Source organism: Bradysia coprophila (assembly GCF_014529535.1).
Source record: "Bradysia coprophila strain Holo2 chromosome IV unlocalized genomic scaffold, BU_Bcop_v1 contig_81, whole genome shotgun sequence".
NCBI lineage: Eukaryota > Metazoa > Arthropoda > Insecta > Diptera > Sciaridae > Bradysia > Bradysia coprophila.
The window spans coordinates 313667-330833 of record NW_023503375.1 but is presented as its reverse complement, the minus strand read 5'-3'; the positions used below and the strand labels follow the sequence as shown (position 1 = coordinate 330833).

The 17167-nt window shown below is 38.0% G+C and overlaps 2 protein-coding genes across 2 annotated transcripts; both read left to right on the top strand.

The window, feature by feature from the left end:
- The first annotated feature begins 424 nt into the window (after nt 1-424).
- LOC119072121 lies at nt 425-4604 on the top strand. The gene is made up of 5 exons (XM_037177261.1): nt 425-588; nt 653-721; nt 785-3371; nt 3440-3630; nt 3706-4604. The coding sequence occupies exons 1-5, from the start codon at nt 477-479 to the stop codon at nt 4602-4604; spliced, it is 3858 nt and encodes a 1285-aa protein (XP_037033156.1). The 5' UTR covers nt 425-476.
- Nucleotides 4605-12741: 8137 nt separating this feature from the next.
- On the top strand, nt 12742-15697 carry LOC119072160. The gene is made up of 6 exons (XM_037177318.1): nt 12742-12939; nt 13134-13199; nt 13253-13293; nt 13353-13540; nt 13610-13760; nt 13825-15697. The coding sequence occupies exons 1-6, from the start codon at nt 12803-12805 to the stop codon at nt 15627-15629; spliced, it is 2388 nt and encodes a 795-aa protein (XP_037033213.1). The 5' UTR covers nt 12742-12802; the 3' UTR covers nt 15630-15697.
- Nucleotides 15698-17167: the final 1470 nt, after the last annotated feature.

Genomic DNA, 17167 nt, shown 5'->3' with positions numbered 1-17167 from the left:
TTTCTTACAGTCTTCAACTTTTACAAAGTATCTAAAACATTGTGCCATAGATTTTCTATTGGCTTTAAATTAACAATAATTGTCAATTTTTCGGCAAAAGTGAATTAAGTCATTGATCTAATTGATACTTTGTAAAAGTTTGGAAAGTTTGAAACTGAATATTGAATATAACATCAATATAATGAAAAAACTAATAAAAAAGCAAAAAAAAGAAATTATCGGCAAAATACTGTAGCCGTATAAAAAAGGCATAAAAAACAGCCAGCCAAAAATATTAGGCAAAAAACTTTAGCCGAAAAAAAAGGCATAAAAAACAGCCAGCCAAAAATATTAGGCAAAAAACTGTAGCCGTATAAAAAAAGGCATAAAAAACAGCCAGCCAAAAATATTAGGCAAAAAACTATAGCCTAAACAATAAACCTCAAATTCATCGCTTAATTTAATAATTGTGTCTATGTTTACAGAAATAAATTAACATGAAAAACACAAAGGAATTAAGTTCGGACTCGGACACAGACATTGAGAAACGGCAAAGAAAATGGCAACATCAACGCCAGCAAAAAGGCAATAAAAAACCGAAGAAACGAGGTAAGAAAATCTGTTCACAATGTGCAATTGAAATTGCTAAAAATTCGTAACTTTTTCTTATCAGGTCAAAGCAACGGTAACGGTAACGGCAAAGATTCAGACGATGATTTCGTGTCAACGAAAAAAGTTTACAGTAATTGGAAATAATCTTGATAATGCAAATCCGAAAACTAACAAAAACCATTTAACATTCTAGATTCGCCGCCAAAGCTTCCGAATGTGGCTGCAGTAGGCCGACGAAAGAACGTCATTCCGAAGAAACCACCCGTCAGTAGCAACGTTAACGTTAACGTTCTAGATTCGCCGCCGAAGCTTCCGAATGTGGCTGCAGCTCCGAAGAAACCACCCGTCAGTAGTGCTGCCATAAATGCCGCTCTCCTAAATGCAACGACAAAAGATCGCTCCTCATCGCCAAGTAATGCTACAGCTGCATCTAATCCAGCCATCAATATTACCTCTCACCGAAATACCACGTCCAGCATCATTGGTAGCGGTCGAACAGGTAGTACGCAAGAAGTGGCACATCCATTACCCATTCGACAGTCGCCTCCCCCTATGGAATACGGATCCGAATGGGACACGGATGGAGAAGCAACTATTGCGCAACTAAAACAGATGCAACGGAAACGACCGAGCAAAAAGGCTCACTCCACTTCAACGAAACCTGAAGTGAAGCAGACGCCAGTTCAGTCCAACCGTAAACGTGCTGCATCCACTGATGAGGCTAGTGATGCTGTTGAAGCCACTACGAAACGGTCAACGTCAACGAAACGGTCAAAGGCATCGAAACGGTCAAAGGCAACGAAAACGCAGCAAGACAGTGCAGATGAGGCTGGTGATGCTGATGAAGAAACTACGAAACGGTCAACGTCAACAAAACGGTCAAAGGCATCGAAGCGGTCAAAGGTAACGAAAACGCAGCAAGACAGTGCTGATGAGGCTGGTGATGCTGATGAAGCAACTACGAAACGGTCAACGTCAACGAAACGGTCAAAGGCATCGAAAGCTCAGCAAAGAAAAGACGACGATGAAAATGGCAACCGGGCCGTGATACAAACGCAACTCGAAGAAATCATTTTTCTCGGAAACGTTTTCGATAAATCGATACGCCGATTTACGTGTCCATTTGCCACTTGTAACGTCAATTATTCAACGTTCCTCAATCTAAAGAATCACGTCAAGAAGACTCACGAAGAAACTTTGCAAAAACCCATCGAGACGGACACGAACAATTGGCGACGAATACAGAATGCAAACAACAGATTCGACATCACTACGGTCAAGCAAAAACTGCGTCCTTTAATTATCGACGGTGAAACGATAATTAAGAAGCAAAGAGTACTGGAACCACTAGCGACGGAAAAGACGGAAGTTGCGACGAAAGTGTTCGATATAATGAACAAACAGGCTGTAGAATTGTCCAAACTGGCAATTTTGTTTTCCAGCCTCGTTTACTTCGACGTCTACAACACAATCAGCGACCCAGAAAACGGCAACGAAATCGATCGTATATTCGAAGAAGAGTTCAATTGGAAAGAAATGATTTTGGAATTTAAGCAATTTCAAAGAAATACTGCTAAAGCAAAGAAACCTCGACCGGATAAACACAATACGTTCTTCGATCTCTGCAGAAAGTACGATGTGGAAACGTATTTCACGGAAACGTCCCAAAATGCGTGGAACTCGATTGTGGATACATTTGCGACCAATTTCAAAACGAATATAACCACTCATTTATATTCACGAATAAGGAAATGGTTAGCTTTCAAGCTACGAGATGGGAAAAAGAAGAAGGACGTATGTGGCAAAGAGAATCGAAAGGATATCAACAACAAAATCTACCACACCATCAAATTCCTATTCGATTCGGAAAAATGCACTCAAGCAGAGGAAGTGCAGCACGAGCTAATATGCGAATTGCAGAAAATTTGCCAATTTCCCAATTTCAATCATGGCGGCAGATCGTATTTTGAACGACTTCGATACGATTTTAAAGAGGATGGTGATGACGACTTAGGAAAACAGAAACGGAAACGGAAATGTGCAGCTCCAAAGAAAACCACAAAGAAATCGAAGAAAAAGAAAAAGAAGACACAAAACAATGGCCCACGTCTTAACTGGTTTCAAATGGTTCCAGCAATGGTAAGGTTGCAACGTCGTATATACGAGATCAATTTGTCACGAAAACAAACTTTGATTGATGCCGGCATAATAAAGGAAAAAAAGAAACGGAAACGCAAACGAAAAAGAAAAAACGAGTCGAAACCAGAACCATCTTCTACTGAAAACAAACGTCAGGCTGGTGGGACGAAAAAGAAACGTGAAATCGATCCAGAGGCAACACATTATGCAAAGCTACCTAATTTCATAGTCGTGCCACAAAACAGCTTCCACACTATGCACTTTCCAATTGACACGAAAGCATTGTTCGACATCCTGAAAAACCTTCCACAATTCAAGGCTATCCTGAATCAGGCCGAATTTTTGGAACTCCAAATCGACGACGATCCAAATAGAAAAACCACGAATCCGTTCTGGTATTTCCTGTTCAACATTCAGAAAATGGAAACGGCAACGAAGAAATTTGGAGGAAGGATTACGACCAACGGCAGCGACGTGTCAATCCAATATTGCAAGCTACGGAAAGAAAAAGAACTCACCAAAGCTGAAATTCTCGAAATGGCAAGCAATAGGAAACGGAAACACGATGTGATTGATTCAGATTCAGAGTCTGAATCGGAAGACGATGATGATGATGATGATGATAACGCAAAGACCATAAAGTAAGTTTACCACATTTAGTCTATGAAATCGCCGAAATACTCACAAAATGATTTTCTGTTTCAACCAGAACCGATCCAGCAATTGTCTCCGCTTTGACGAACATCACCAATATGGAAGATTTGAGTGTTTCTGGTGTCGACTTAGGCGTCCGCAATGTTGCCGCGACAGTAATACGGAAATGGAGCAAATCATCCGACGGCTACGAAGTTCATGAGTCCAATGTGTTGCACAAATCGAAAGATTACCACTATAAAGCAGGTAAGCATCTTCAGACCTTCTCCTGATTTTTTGATTATCTTCAATTGGTTTTAACATTATGAAATTTGACTACAGGATTCGCTAGACGTCAACGAAAAGGCAAGAAACTGCATGGAGAATTCGATGAACGTTACCAGAAGGATAGACAAAGCCAACCCATAGAGCCATCGCAACGATCACCTGATTATATCAAATTTCTGGATTCCAGACTGAAATGGTTCAACGAGGGCACAGCCACATATATGCAACGAGTGGTAACAAACGTAAAGTTCGATAAGTTTCGTTCGACGCAAAAGCAAATGATGGCAATGGCAAAGGAGATTGTTGGCGACATAAACGTTCACGACAAAGCAACGACACAACCGAGCAAAATACGTGTAGTCTTCGTGGGCAACTGTTCAACACCGGCAAATTCAACAATCAAAGGTCATAGGCGGTCACCCGGAAATGCACCAATCGTCCGTTATTTGAAGCAGATCCCGCAAACGTATGTTGACGCCACCATCGATGAATATTGTACAACGAAGAAGTGTAGTCGATGCTACGAAACGCTCGACGATGTAGAGTTTTCTAAAGAACGGCTTAAATTATGCCATAATTGTAAGCTGGCTGAGAATTCCACGTCAACGAATCTAGTATCGACATACCAACGGAAAAAAGTTATCGCAGAAGCAATGATTCCGATCACAGAAGATTATCCCAAACCGACACAGTTCGAGAGGGCGCAACGAGTTGCAATGGAACGAACAAAACGATGGTCGTTTGGCGATAAGATGAGAATGGCTGCGCGTATTAAACTAAAATCAACCACCTACACAGTTAATGCAACGGCAACGCTAAAGCATTTGTATTGGAACCGAGACGGCAACGCAGCACGCAATATAATGCAGTTGGGTCTGTGCCAATACAACGATTGTCTCCCCATTGAATTCAACAAAGACGAGGCATTCCAGCGACCGAAAAAGAAAGATTAACTCAATAAAGAACACCGCGTTCTTCTTGTTCTACGGAACGGAAATGGCCGTAAACGAGGTCGAGAAAAATAATATACATTAGGGGTCTTTCATATGGAAAACCCTGTATAACACAATATATGAAAGGAAGTAATAAAACATATCTCTACTACACCATTTTCTAAAATGCAATAAATCAACAAAATTACGACACAAAACAATTCAGCAAACATTTTCAATTTAACTGTCTCGTAAATAATGTCCAATGTGTTTGCATCATTTTTAATATATATGAGGAGAAGAGAAGCTTTTTTTCCTCTATAAAAACAAAAAAAAGAGACTCGACACCTAATGTGTGTCATGTCAATCAGTTTTTTTTTTCATTAAACTCATAAAGCATTGTAGACTGAAGACTCAAAGCTTTAAAAGAATTAAATAGTTCAATTTGATTGTGTTCGCCGACAGAAAGGTAATTTAAGGACGAAATAATTTCGTGATAATTGTTTATGGCTCTGTGAAAATCGTTGGAAATGTTTTAATTTATGGATGCTATGCAGCAAGGTTCGTAATTATATATTTTTTTGATTGTCTTTTAAGTGCTATTCATGTAAGGGTCAATGAATTGATAAAAGGGCTACCGAGAAAAATGGTGTGCAATTGTTGTAAAAAAAAGAGGAGATAAGTGTTAAGAGAAGGGAACGTTGTCTGCTACAGCAGGCAAGATACGTTTATTGTAATTGTGTATCATAGACATTGTTTAACCTTTCACAGACGACAAGCATAGATAGGAAACCTCTGATGGTCTGCAGAGTCGCCACTTTTTTCAGTACTTTATTCTTTGGGCTCTATTTTCAGGTGATACCTTGACTCTGGAAAAGTATTCATAAAATGTCATAGCTGTGAAGTTGGTTCACAAAAAAAAAAAACGGATCGCTGACGTTAGTAATTTTAAAATATACTAGAAATGTAATAGAATTCTAAGAAAATCAATTAAATTTGAGCTTTAGTCTCCAAACAGCATTTCCCTATGTCCACGAAATGTCATATAGAAATGAAGTTGGTTCACAGGAAAATAGAGCGCTGATATTAGTTATCTTAATGACGAAATGAACTAAAAATATAATAGAATTAAACGAATTACATTTGAGCATTTCAAACACTGACAAGGAAAGAGTTGGAAATCTCATCTGTAGCGGGCATTCTATTATTTCGAATTTTTTTGCCTATCCCCCCCGGAAAGTGAGAATAACACGTATGTTTGCCCCCCACGGAAAGTGCGTATATCATGTAGGGATATTTTGGTAATTTGTGTCCTTTCGGGAAAGTTCATTCCCTACCTAGGGAGGGAAAGATCATTCCTTACCTAGAGCGGGAAAATGGTTTGCTTCTCTAGGGACGGAAAGTTTTGCTATAAGAAAAACGCAAATGCATAATTAAAGATGAGAAGGAACAAGTTTATTTATTCAATCGTATTGAATTAACGGTTAAAATTGATTGTCTTAGAAGATTTGTGTCCCGTATGACGTTTCACCGCCTCAATGCTCGCGTCTGTGTTGGCATACAAAGTCGCGGAGGACCGACGAAATGGATGACCTGAAAAATCTGCCTTGAGTGATTTTGCGAAAATTTCATTCAACTTGAAAGGTTACCTGTATACCGATCAAGTTCCGGTAAACCCAAAAATTCTGCGATTCGTCTTGGCATCTTGTAAAATTTATTTTTGCTGATCACTTGGGTGCTGCACTTCCCAGTTTGGTAGTTTAGGAAGAAGCGATTTGACGTTGCATGTTCCGGCCGAAGATTCTCGTACTTCTGTTCTTTACGACACTAAGCAATGGCTCAACTACACCAAAATTGTTCGGTTCCAGAGTTTTAGTATTTCGCAAATTGAAGTAGTACATATCAGGGTATCGGGTGATGTCACTGGTGAGAATTTCCGTGAACTCGTGGCTTCTGCAAGCACCGAATATAGCCAATATACAAGCAACCTGCGAAAAACCAGAAATCTTTTTCACTTCTGCAAAAAAAGTGAAATAAAAGTGAGATTAGGTACCTTCACATCAAGCCATGCAACATCAGGGGCCTTGTCAATGAATCGGCGCAACTCCATTTCGCTTAAAATTTTCGCTTTCTTCGGAGTGTATCCCTTTGACTGTTTTTTTAGGAAAGGAGCTAATGACGGGTACGTTCCAATGTCGACGTGTTCGTATATATTCAATGTTGACTTCAACATTGAATATCGCGACCACAACATACCAGCCGACAATGTTTGTTTCAGTTCATTGAAATACGATAAAATCACGCGTTCGGACGTGGATGAAGTATTATTCTTTTGTTGCCATTTTTGGAATTCGCGTAGTGTTTGCTCGTATCGACCTTTTAATTTTGATGACAACAGATCCTTCATTGCTGAATCTGCCATTTCAACAAGCTCGTCCGGTGTATTCGGTCTTTCGTCCAAATTTGAATCCATGCTGATTTCGTCAGCATGTATATTGTTGAAAGACGAAGAATTCGCCATTTTTCGCACACACAAAATTTTTTCAATTAAATTTCATAAATCAGCCACAAAACGATAATTGTTGTACGATATTTTTCAATTAAAAGAGAGAAACACGTTACACGCACACTGCGACTATTAGACAATGGTTTTGCAAGTGGTAGTTCATACAAAAATATCCCTTTTATATTGTGAGCATTGCATTGTGACAATGGTGACAATGTATATGAAATCCCATGTTTCGTGTTGTGTGAGCCAATTTAACCTCGAATTTCGCGCGAATTTTGAAATTAGAACAAAGTGATGAGAAGTTCAACACAATTCTAAGTAAATTGTTTCACATTTTATTTGTTTTCCGTATGTCGATAAATAATTTTATAAATGTAGAATTATAGACTACAATAACAAAACATGCAAATTGTAAATGCGAGGTAAAAGTACAAATCGTTAAATGAATTTGATGTTTTGTCCTGAGGGGGCAAACATACGTGTTATTCTCACTTTCCGGGGGGGATTGGCAAAAAAATAACTTTCATTATGTGCGGCGAAAAGTATGCATATCATTCAGGATCAATTTTGTTCACTCGCGAACTCACTTGTGTGTATTTAAGCGCCTCGGTTTGAAAACTGTTATTTTGACACGGGTAGTTGCATACCTCGTGAGTTCGGCTCGCATCACAAAATTGATCCCTCATGATATGCATACTTTTCGCCGCACATAATGAAATATACTATTGCCAAGCAAAGCAGCGATCGTATACAGTTTATAGCGAAGAGGAGTGTATTTTATGTATAAACTGTGAGTGCAGTATACTTTTCCCCTGATTTTTAGACCCGTACGAAGTACTGGGGTCTTATGGGTTTACGCATACGTTTGTAACACGTCGAATTGGACTCCCTGAGTAAGGGGAAACCTATTGTGGTTGTCTAGAGATGCCAAATCCGCGAAAAAAAAATGTCCGTCTGTCCGTCTGTCCGTCTGTCCGTCTGTATGCACGATAACTTGAGTAGAACGCATCCGATTTTGAAAATTATTTTTTTTCCCGTTTGGTAATGTCAAAAGACAGGCTAAGTTCGAAGATGAGTGATTTTGGATCGACCCCTCCCGAGCTGTGGCCCAATAAGTGCTTTACGGTTTTTCGAAGATATCTCCGGACATTTAAACGTTAAACATGTAAGTGATACGTCAAATAAAAGGTATTTACAATACCGATCGATAAAAAGTTTATAAATAAGTTTATGGAAATCGGATGACCGACTCGTGAGTTAGACCCCTTGGTGTGGAACAGGCACAGGGCGGCAAGCAGTTTTTGCTTGTAGGTCGGCCACATTTGAACATATTTCGTCTGTTTTAGCTTTATTAGATAGGTATTGACCGTACCAATCAGGGAAAAAAAAATTTATGAAATTATGTTCTCCGGAGCGTGAGCTAGGTCTCTTGGAGTGAGCTCTTATCTGGCTACTCGGAAGTACAGTGAACGTGGTGTATTTTGACAATATCTCGAGTAAATTTTGACCGAATTTCATGAATTTTTTTTTGTTTGAAAGGTATTAACGAATGTAAAGCGTCGGTACTATTTCCGGTCTCCTAACAAAATGGCTGCCGGCGGCCATATTGGATTTTAGTAAAATAGAAATATCTTGGGAAAAATGATACTTAGAGAGTTTCTGTTAACATGGAAATAATTTGTTATGTGTGTGGGGTTTCAGGGATTCCATATACGGACATCTATATATACCTATATACAGCTATATTGAGCTATATACAGGCATATAGAGCTATATAATAGCATATATTTATCTGTGAAATGTTTATTTATAGTGAAATATAGTTAAATATAGCGGTATATAGCTGTTTAAATAGGAATTTATGAAATTTGTCTTCGTACGGGGCTGTCTATATTGCCTCCGGCAATTTAGTTGTATATGATAACAAGGCAAAGAGTGGATAATGTAAGTGATTTTAAAGGGAGAATAGTTTTTCAGCAGAGAAGAAAATGAAGTAAGAGAAATGAAGAGTTTCACATTAAAGGCTTTTGATACGAATAGGTGTTTCGTACGGGTCGGAGTTAGCTATGTTTTTTTCTGCATTTTTTGTATGAGGACCGATATTGTGGATTGCCTGCACCAGCCACTAAAACCACTAAAACTATCGTGTTCTGCAGCAGGACACGTAGGACATTTTTTGTGATTTATTTAAGAAAATAACAGACATTCTAACTAAGGTTCAAAAATTTATTTGTTTTCTATTGACGATTTCTGTTTTTGTCAAATCTTCGGTTTTCGTCTTTGTTCGCTCAATTGCAGCTGTTACAACTGCTTGTTCACATATTTTCACTGTTCCTTTGGAATTTACAGCTTTGCTCAAAGCTCAAACATTTGTTACTGTCGATCAACAACTTTTCCGCCAAATGCAACGTTGCCAATTCCTGACTAATCGATTTCCCTTATCCCAACAAAAATCTCTTCGAGAAAAGTGTGACGCAGTCTTTGAAATACAATTTCTAAAATGAATGATATCGCTAGAGTTGACGCTTTCAGCTTCGTTACGCAAAAATTAAATTTTACACCCAATTAGTTCAAACAAGCTGGCTTAGGTTTTCTCATCATCTGCCAAATAATTTTTACAAAAAAAAATTTTGACTGGAAACAACCAAAATTTTACCAAAAAAATCTGCGTCGCATGTGGCAGATAAATTTTCTTGCTGGTCTGTTCCTGAACATATGCCACTTTGCGACGCAGATTTTTTTGGTAAAATTTTGGTTGTTTCCAGTCAAAATTTTTTTTTGTAAAAATTATTTGGCAGATGATGAGAAAACCTAAGCCAGCTTGTTTGAACTAAAATTGGGTGTAAAATTTAATTTTTGCGTAACGAAGCTGAAAGCGTCAACTCTAGCGATATCATTCATTTTAGAAATTGTATTTCAAAGACTGCGTCACACTTTTCTCGAAGAGATTTTTGTTGGGATATCAGTCGTTTTAGAAGTTTTAGAACACTGCTTTTTAAATTTGAAAATTTGACGAAATTCGAAAATTTGACGAAAATCGAAAATTTGACGAAATTCGAAAATTTGACGAAAATCGAAAATTTGACGAAAATCGAAAATTTGACGAAATTCGAAAATTTGACGAAATTGGAAAATTTGACAAAATTCGAAAATTTGACGAAATTCGAAAATTTGACGAAAATCGAAAATTTGACGAAATTCGAAAATTCGACGAAATTCGAAAATTTGACGAAAATCGACAATTTGACGAAAATCGAAAATTTGACGAAAATCGAAAATTTGACGAAATTTGAAAATTTGACGAAATTTGAAAATTTGACGAAATTTGAAAATTTGACGAAATTTGAAAATTTGACGAAATTTGAAAATTTGACGAAATTTGAAAATTTGACGAAATTCGAAAATTTGACGAAATTTAACGAAAATCGAAAATTTGACGAAATTCGAAAATTTGACGAAGAAAGTAATTCTCTATCTGCCACCATTCAAGAAATATCTCCAAAACCCCAATTGACCCACCCATTTCCAACTTTCGACATTTTTCGCAAATGCCCTTCTTTTCTACTCGTAAAACTCTGAGACTTTGCCGAAGAAAGTAACTCTCTATCTGCCACCATTCAAGAAATACCGCTAAAAACATAATTGACCCACCCATTTCCAACTTTCGACATTTTTCACATATGCCCCTCTGTTCTACTCGTAAAACTCTGAGACTTTGCCGAAGAAAGTAACTCTCTATCTCTCATAATCGCAAAAATATTAGTCCTTTCATCCTACGCTCGAGTAGCTCAAAATTTGGTCACTCTAATCACTCTAGCTCAAACGAATCTGACCCGATTTTTTTAATTATTTTTTTGTTTGAATCGTGTTACGAATACCTTTCATTTGATGGGTCACACGCCTCTGAAGGGTTTCAATACAGCTAAGCTACAGCCGAAAACGCGTTCCCGACCCTCGAAAACCACACTCAGAAACCACTTCGAGGCCAATAAAACAAAATTCTGGTTTTTCCTGGGGTAATGGCGTATCACATTTTCATTTTTATGCCCACCCTGAGGTTCCTGCAAAATTTCATGGAGATTGGCTGACTAGTTTCCGAGATCGACCGTCGATAGATAGACAGATAGACAGATAGACAGATAGACAGATAGACAGATAGACAGATAGACAGATAGACAGATAGACAGATAGAAACATACAGAGTAAGTTGAAAGATTTTGATTGTTTGAAAAACGTTAATTTGGTGCATTTTCTATCAAAATGACCAACTTCAAAACGATGTATCTCAGGCAATTTTAAAGTTACATAGTCGAGTGATAGCTCGTTTTGCTCGTATTTGAAGCGCGAATAAGATAGAATAGGATTTGTGGTGATACAGGCCAAAGGAAAGAAACTTAAATTCTCGCCTATATATAGTTGCCGCGTCTCAAAAAATTTTCTTCGTTCTTTTTTTGGAAGTTAGACTGCGTCAAGTCCTCCGCTATCGCTCCGGACATGATCTTGTCGTTCTTCGATATTTTGTCCATATGTTTACGATCAGCTCTCTCGTCCTAGCTGCTTTTTTCTAATTTTTCGTCCTGCTGCAGTTTCTAATTTTTGAAGGTCTAAATAAGTGTGATAATTTGTGAGAAAGTGACAGAAGACGATCAGTTATGGGAATATTCATAACATTCTCGTCAATGGCCATCCTTGACCAGATGTTGTTCCTTGTATCGACTCTTTATCTTGCAGAAGGCTTGTGCTGAATACATGGTCATGTACAGCATTTGCGTGGTTCAAACAAAAACACGCTAACCACTGTAGTCGGGAAATAACCGGATATTTAAAATGTCCATGAATATCTTTCATCTCTGATAAAATCTAAGCGAATATGAATATGAATTTAGGTCGCAAATTACTTTAACTATTTTTTAGAGCTCAAAATCCGCTTGAAGTTACTTAATTGAAGTTCATGAAGTGTCCTACGTAGTACAGTAGGACAAATTTTGAAAAGGTAGGACAAAGTAGAAAAGTAGGACACTGTAATACACCATTTTTCTTATATAACCACCATTGTCATCGATTTTAGTACGTCATTTTGATTGAAGTAATTTTGGTCAGATTGTACAAAATCTTTTACTTCATTGGACTTAGCATGCAAATTTCTGTATCTCTCGAATCATAAACTTTCACAAGACCACTGCAGAGAGAGCCCACAACTTGTTGGAATGAAAACGTTTGACAGTCAAACAGACTGTCGTTGTTCATAATGTTAAATTTTTAGTCAATCCACATAGACATATGCCTGAAACCGTAACATTTCTTATCAAATTCATTCAGTTTAAAACCATAAAACTTGAATGGTCATCCATCCGATAACTACTTATCTTCCTACAGGTGAAGTGTGTAGGTTTGTATCACTTTGACTCATTATAATTTTCCAACATATAACCTTACGTTTTGACAATAATTTGTTACGGCTGTCGCCGAAGCATATTGTCTACTTAATACATCGTGGTGTGCATCGTATTACTCTTGGGCTTCGATTATTCGGTCAGTTTACTCGTCAGAATCTTTACCGAAAATAATTTATCTCTCACGTTGAGATAATTACAATAACAATTATTGCTTTCCTGCTGCGATAAATCTTATCGAATGTTTCTCTTCATCGACGAGCACAATCATAAAGTTTCAATTTAATTTCGATGCTAAAGTCAATCGGGAATCAGCAATGAAGCATTTTATAGTTCTGTTATTTCTGTCGGGCTTATTAGCAAGTGATCTGTACGATGACTTAGAGCTTATATACCAAAGGAGGTTGGACGAGCTGGTCACTGATAATTACAACTTGACTTTGGCAGAACAATTGTATGTATACGATCGATCAGAGTTGTGAAAATGAGGGTCGTCTTTTAGGAGTTTTTCTTTAAATTGCGTCAAGTTTTCCACAAATTCTTCAAGGAATTCAAGAAGCTCGAAAAAAAAATTCTTGAAAGTTAGACCTAATACTATTGGGGTCGGATTTAAACTGCTAAAATAAAAGTTCCTCATAATTCTCGTAGGCGAGATCAGATAACAGGGGAAGGAACTTGGAGTGATGTGGACTACACATCCGGATGTCCTGCAAGGTACAATAAAAATTTAGTTTGGATTTCAATTTTGTTAACAATGCTTTATTCAGACGAGCTACTTGGCCAGCTCAACAACATTGGCATAAAATCAGTAAGTCTGGGACATTAAATATAAATTGTTTGAATGTTCTGACCAAATTTTAAAAACAGTAACAATGGCCAGCGCTTGGCATTATAACCAAGACGATAGAGACCTTTTCGACAAAATAAACTCGGGATTGAATTGGTGGTTCGATAGAGATTTTACGGAAACTGATTGTGTCAATGGTGGCGGTCAAGGTCATCTGAATTGTCCATGTGGTACTCCTGGTATGTGGAATACAAACTGGTACGGACAGGTGAAGTGCATTGCTATATCGTTTGTGAATAAGTGCCTTTGAAAAATGTCAGTACTTTTGCGGCTGTAGATGATTTTGATACCGGGATTGGTGAGCAATGCCTGCATTATAATGAGAACCCATTTGACGAGCTATCAACTTGAAGCTTGTCGTACAATTATTGCTCGAGCATATGCTCGGATCGATGGAGATCCCAATGGCAGCATGGGTGCAATGACAGGTTTTTTGCTTTAATGTTATGTTAAAGAGATGATTTGTCACATTGATGATTTGTTAATACAAAGGTGCCAATATGCTTGATGTGTCGTCGCGTGGAATAAACCTGGCTATACTATCCAATGACACCGATTTACTAAATGACGCAATAAATAGATATTTTAATGAATGCCAGTACACATCGGGAAGTGAAGACGGCATAAAAGTCGATGGCACATTTATGCAGCACGATGCTCAAGTCTATACCGGAAATTATGGAGCAGATTTTATGCGAACCATGATGACGATGTTCTACCAAACTAAGGGCACTTCGTTTTATCCGCCCCAGTCGGTACAAGAAGCGTTCCTAACAGTGATCAATGGCAGTGAATGGCTTATCTACCGTAAAAATTCCGAAGATGATCCATACTCTCCTATATTGTCGTGGCAGTACAGTGTCATGGGTCGAATGATTTCTCATAGGTATTCCGATTGGCGTGGAATCAGATTCGATTTTGACATTCTACTTTCTGGAACTGAAACATGGGGAAATCGGGCTGGTTTCCAAGAGATTGTCGGTCGCTTGAATAGCGGTACGAATGTGAATCCTGGTGGTTTGGTGGGTACAAGATTTTTCCCTGTCTCTGATTACATGGTACACCGGGGCTCGACCTACATTGTTACTCTAAAAATGTTTTCGAGGCGAACAACCAACTCCGAATGCAATAATTCCCAAAATCCGTATGGATTTCATTTAAGCGACGGTGTTATATACACGTACAAGAATGGACACGAATATACCGACATCTACGGAGCATGGGATTGGTATTTGACTCCTGGTTCAACCGTGAACTATGGAGCTACTCCGTTAGCATGTAATCGAGTACAATTTAAAGGAAAAGAAAATTTTGTCGGAGGTGTTGCGTTGGGAAATGCTGGAGTTGCTGTCATGAACTATACAAACCCTCAGACTGAATCATTACGGTGGTTGAAATCCTACTTTTTCTTCCCGAATGCATACATCGTGCAGTTTGTGGGCGATGTTATTTCCACAACACCTACATCGCCGATCTATACCACTCTGGACCAACGTCAATTGTCCGGGCCTGTATATATTGATGGTGTACTAATGACGGGGACAAGAGTAAATACAATTGCTAGAAGATTGTGGCATGATAGAGTGGGCTATGAATTTGTTCGACCGGTAAATTTGACCGTAGACACAAACGAAAGACAAGCAGATTGGCCTGCTATCGGTATTTCGTTGGGCAATGAAATGCATTCGATTTTTGCTGCTTTTTTCACCCACATCGTTGATTCAGGAAACGAAAGTCGTTTCGATTACTTTGCGTTTATCGACGTCGACGTTGAGAGGTTTAATATCGACGCAAAACAGTTTTCTCCAGTTCAAATGATCGAACAGGGAAACTCGGTTGGAACTGCGACACAAGCGAATGTTAGAGGAGCCGCGTTTGGAGATCCACAAGAATTATTATCAGACAGATACATAGGTCTAGCATTTTTGACTGCGGGTGAATTTTTAACGCAACTGGAAGATATAACAGCTGTTGCTACCAATGCTCCAATTGTATTGCAATTCCAGCGCTCAAACAATGTTAACTATGATTGGAAGGTAGCTGTTGCAGACCCTAGTCATTTGTTAAACTCAGTACAAGTTAATGTTACTTTGTCAAATGTGGCTGATCCGATTGTGCTCGATTTCGAATTACCTCGTGGAAATTTTGCTGGTAGCGCCGTTCAGGTTGAATTTGAGAAAAAAAGTTCCAGCAACGGCTGCTCTGGGCTTACCAATATGAGTCTTTTGCAGCAAATAACGTTTTTGAGCGTCGTTTTCGCAGGAATATCGATCGTAAACGATTTTTTTTCCAATTGAGAAATTAACGAAATTTTACAAAAATAGCAATCGAGATAATAATAAAGCCATAGGGAAAACAAAAACATGTAAAATAGCGTAGGCGATCATAAGGTAAAATGAATCGTCTCGGGTGAATATCAATTTTCCATAATTTCTCCCATATAATCTACTATTACTACCTGCCCCATGTAAAAGTTGACCATTACAATCGGACTATTTTCGGTCAATTTTTTTCATTTTCCAATGCCAAAATCAACTTACATTAGGACAGGTAGTAAACCAGAATACAGTGGATGCTGCTACATACTTAATTACTTCAGAAACAACTTTGTGATACTCGCAAACTCAGTCGAGTGTTTGCTTTTATCACAAAATTCTTGCCCTATGTAATGAATTACTTTCGCAGCATCCAATGTAACCTACCACTACTGTTTGTGGATTTTGTTTGTTTCAATCGTTCCACATGAAATTCATGACATAGAAGTGGCACTCTCTTTACATTTCTTCCATCTCTTCAATTTATTTTGTTGACAACATGATGAACCGTTGAACGATGTGGGAAAAAATTGTAGAACGTAAACCATGTAACAACTTTATTCGAGTTTTGTTTATATTAACTTCGTTAATATGAGAACATTAAGCTGAAGAATGTTTTGTTGCTGGTTTTATGGATGACGTCACAGCAATCTTACGCATAATGTCGATGGAAAATGTTCAGAAAAACCGTTTTGGGAAGTTTGAAATACTGTCTAATTGTTCTTAATACTGCTAGGATTGAATGAGTCAAAAAGTAAGTTAAAAACAGCTCCCTTTTCCTCGCACGTAAGATGTTAAAGTTAAACTCAAACAAATCTGTGGCATACTTTGCTTCAGCTGCTTTTCAGCTGATCCACTCATACAACTTCACTGTGTTAAAAGCATTTATACAGGCTTACCGCTACCGATGAGTGGACCATCTAAAAAACAGATCAAGTAGATTACGTCACAAATGTTGTTGGTGCTAACTGAATTGGTCGACCACAATAGTACCACTCTTTTAAAAAAATCTGTTTACTTTTGTTTTGCACTCTTTTCGTTCCACTTTTGTTCGTAAAAGGAAAAAATTGTAACTATTGTATCATCGCATTATGCAGCGTTACAATAGTTCCACTCGTAAAAGGAGTGGAACTAAAAAAAGTGGAACTATTTGTATATGTGCGGCGTTAAGATAGTTCCACTTTTTACTTTTGAATAGTACTATTCGCCTAGTCGGTTGACCTGTAGAGGTGCCACATTTTTTTTTATAGTACTTCAATCTCACTGGACTGTTTTTTTGTGTAACAACTTCACATTGATTTATTCCCATGAAATGTCACAGCAGTGAAGTTTGTTCATGAAAAAATAATTCAGTAACAGCAGTCTTTTAATGACGAAAGGTACTAAATTGTAATAGATTTTATCACATACGCGCGGTGTTCGGATGTCAAAATTACTTAACTAGAAGTTTAATTCAAAAATTACACTTCAGGTGTCTGTTGTTGTCTCGTTTTCGCTTATGTGATAAAATAGAGTACACA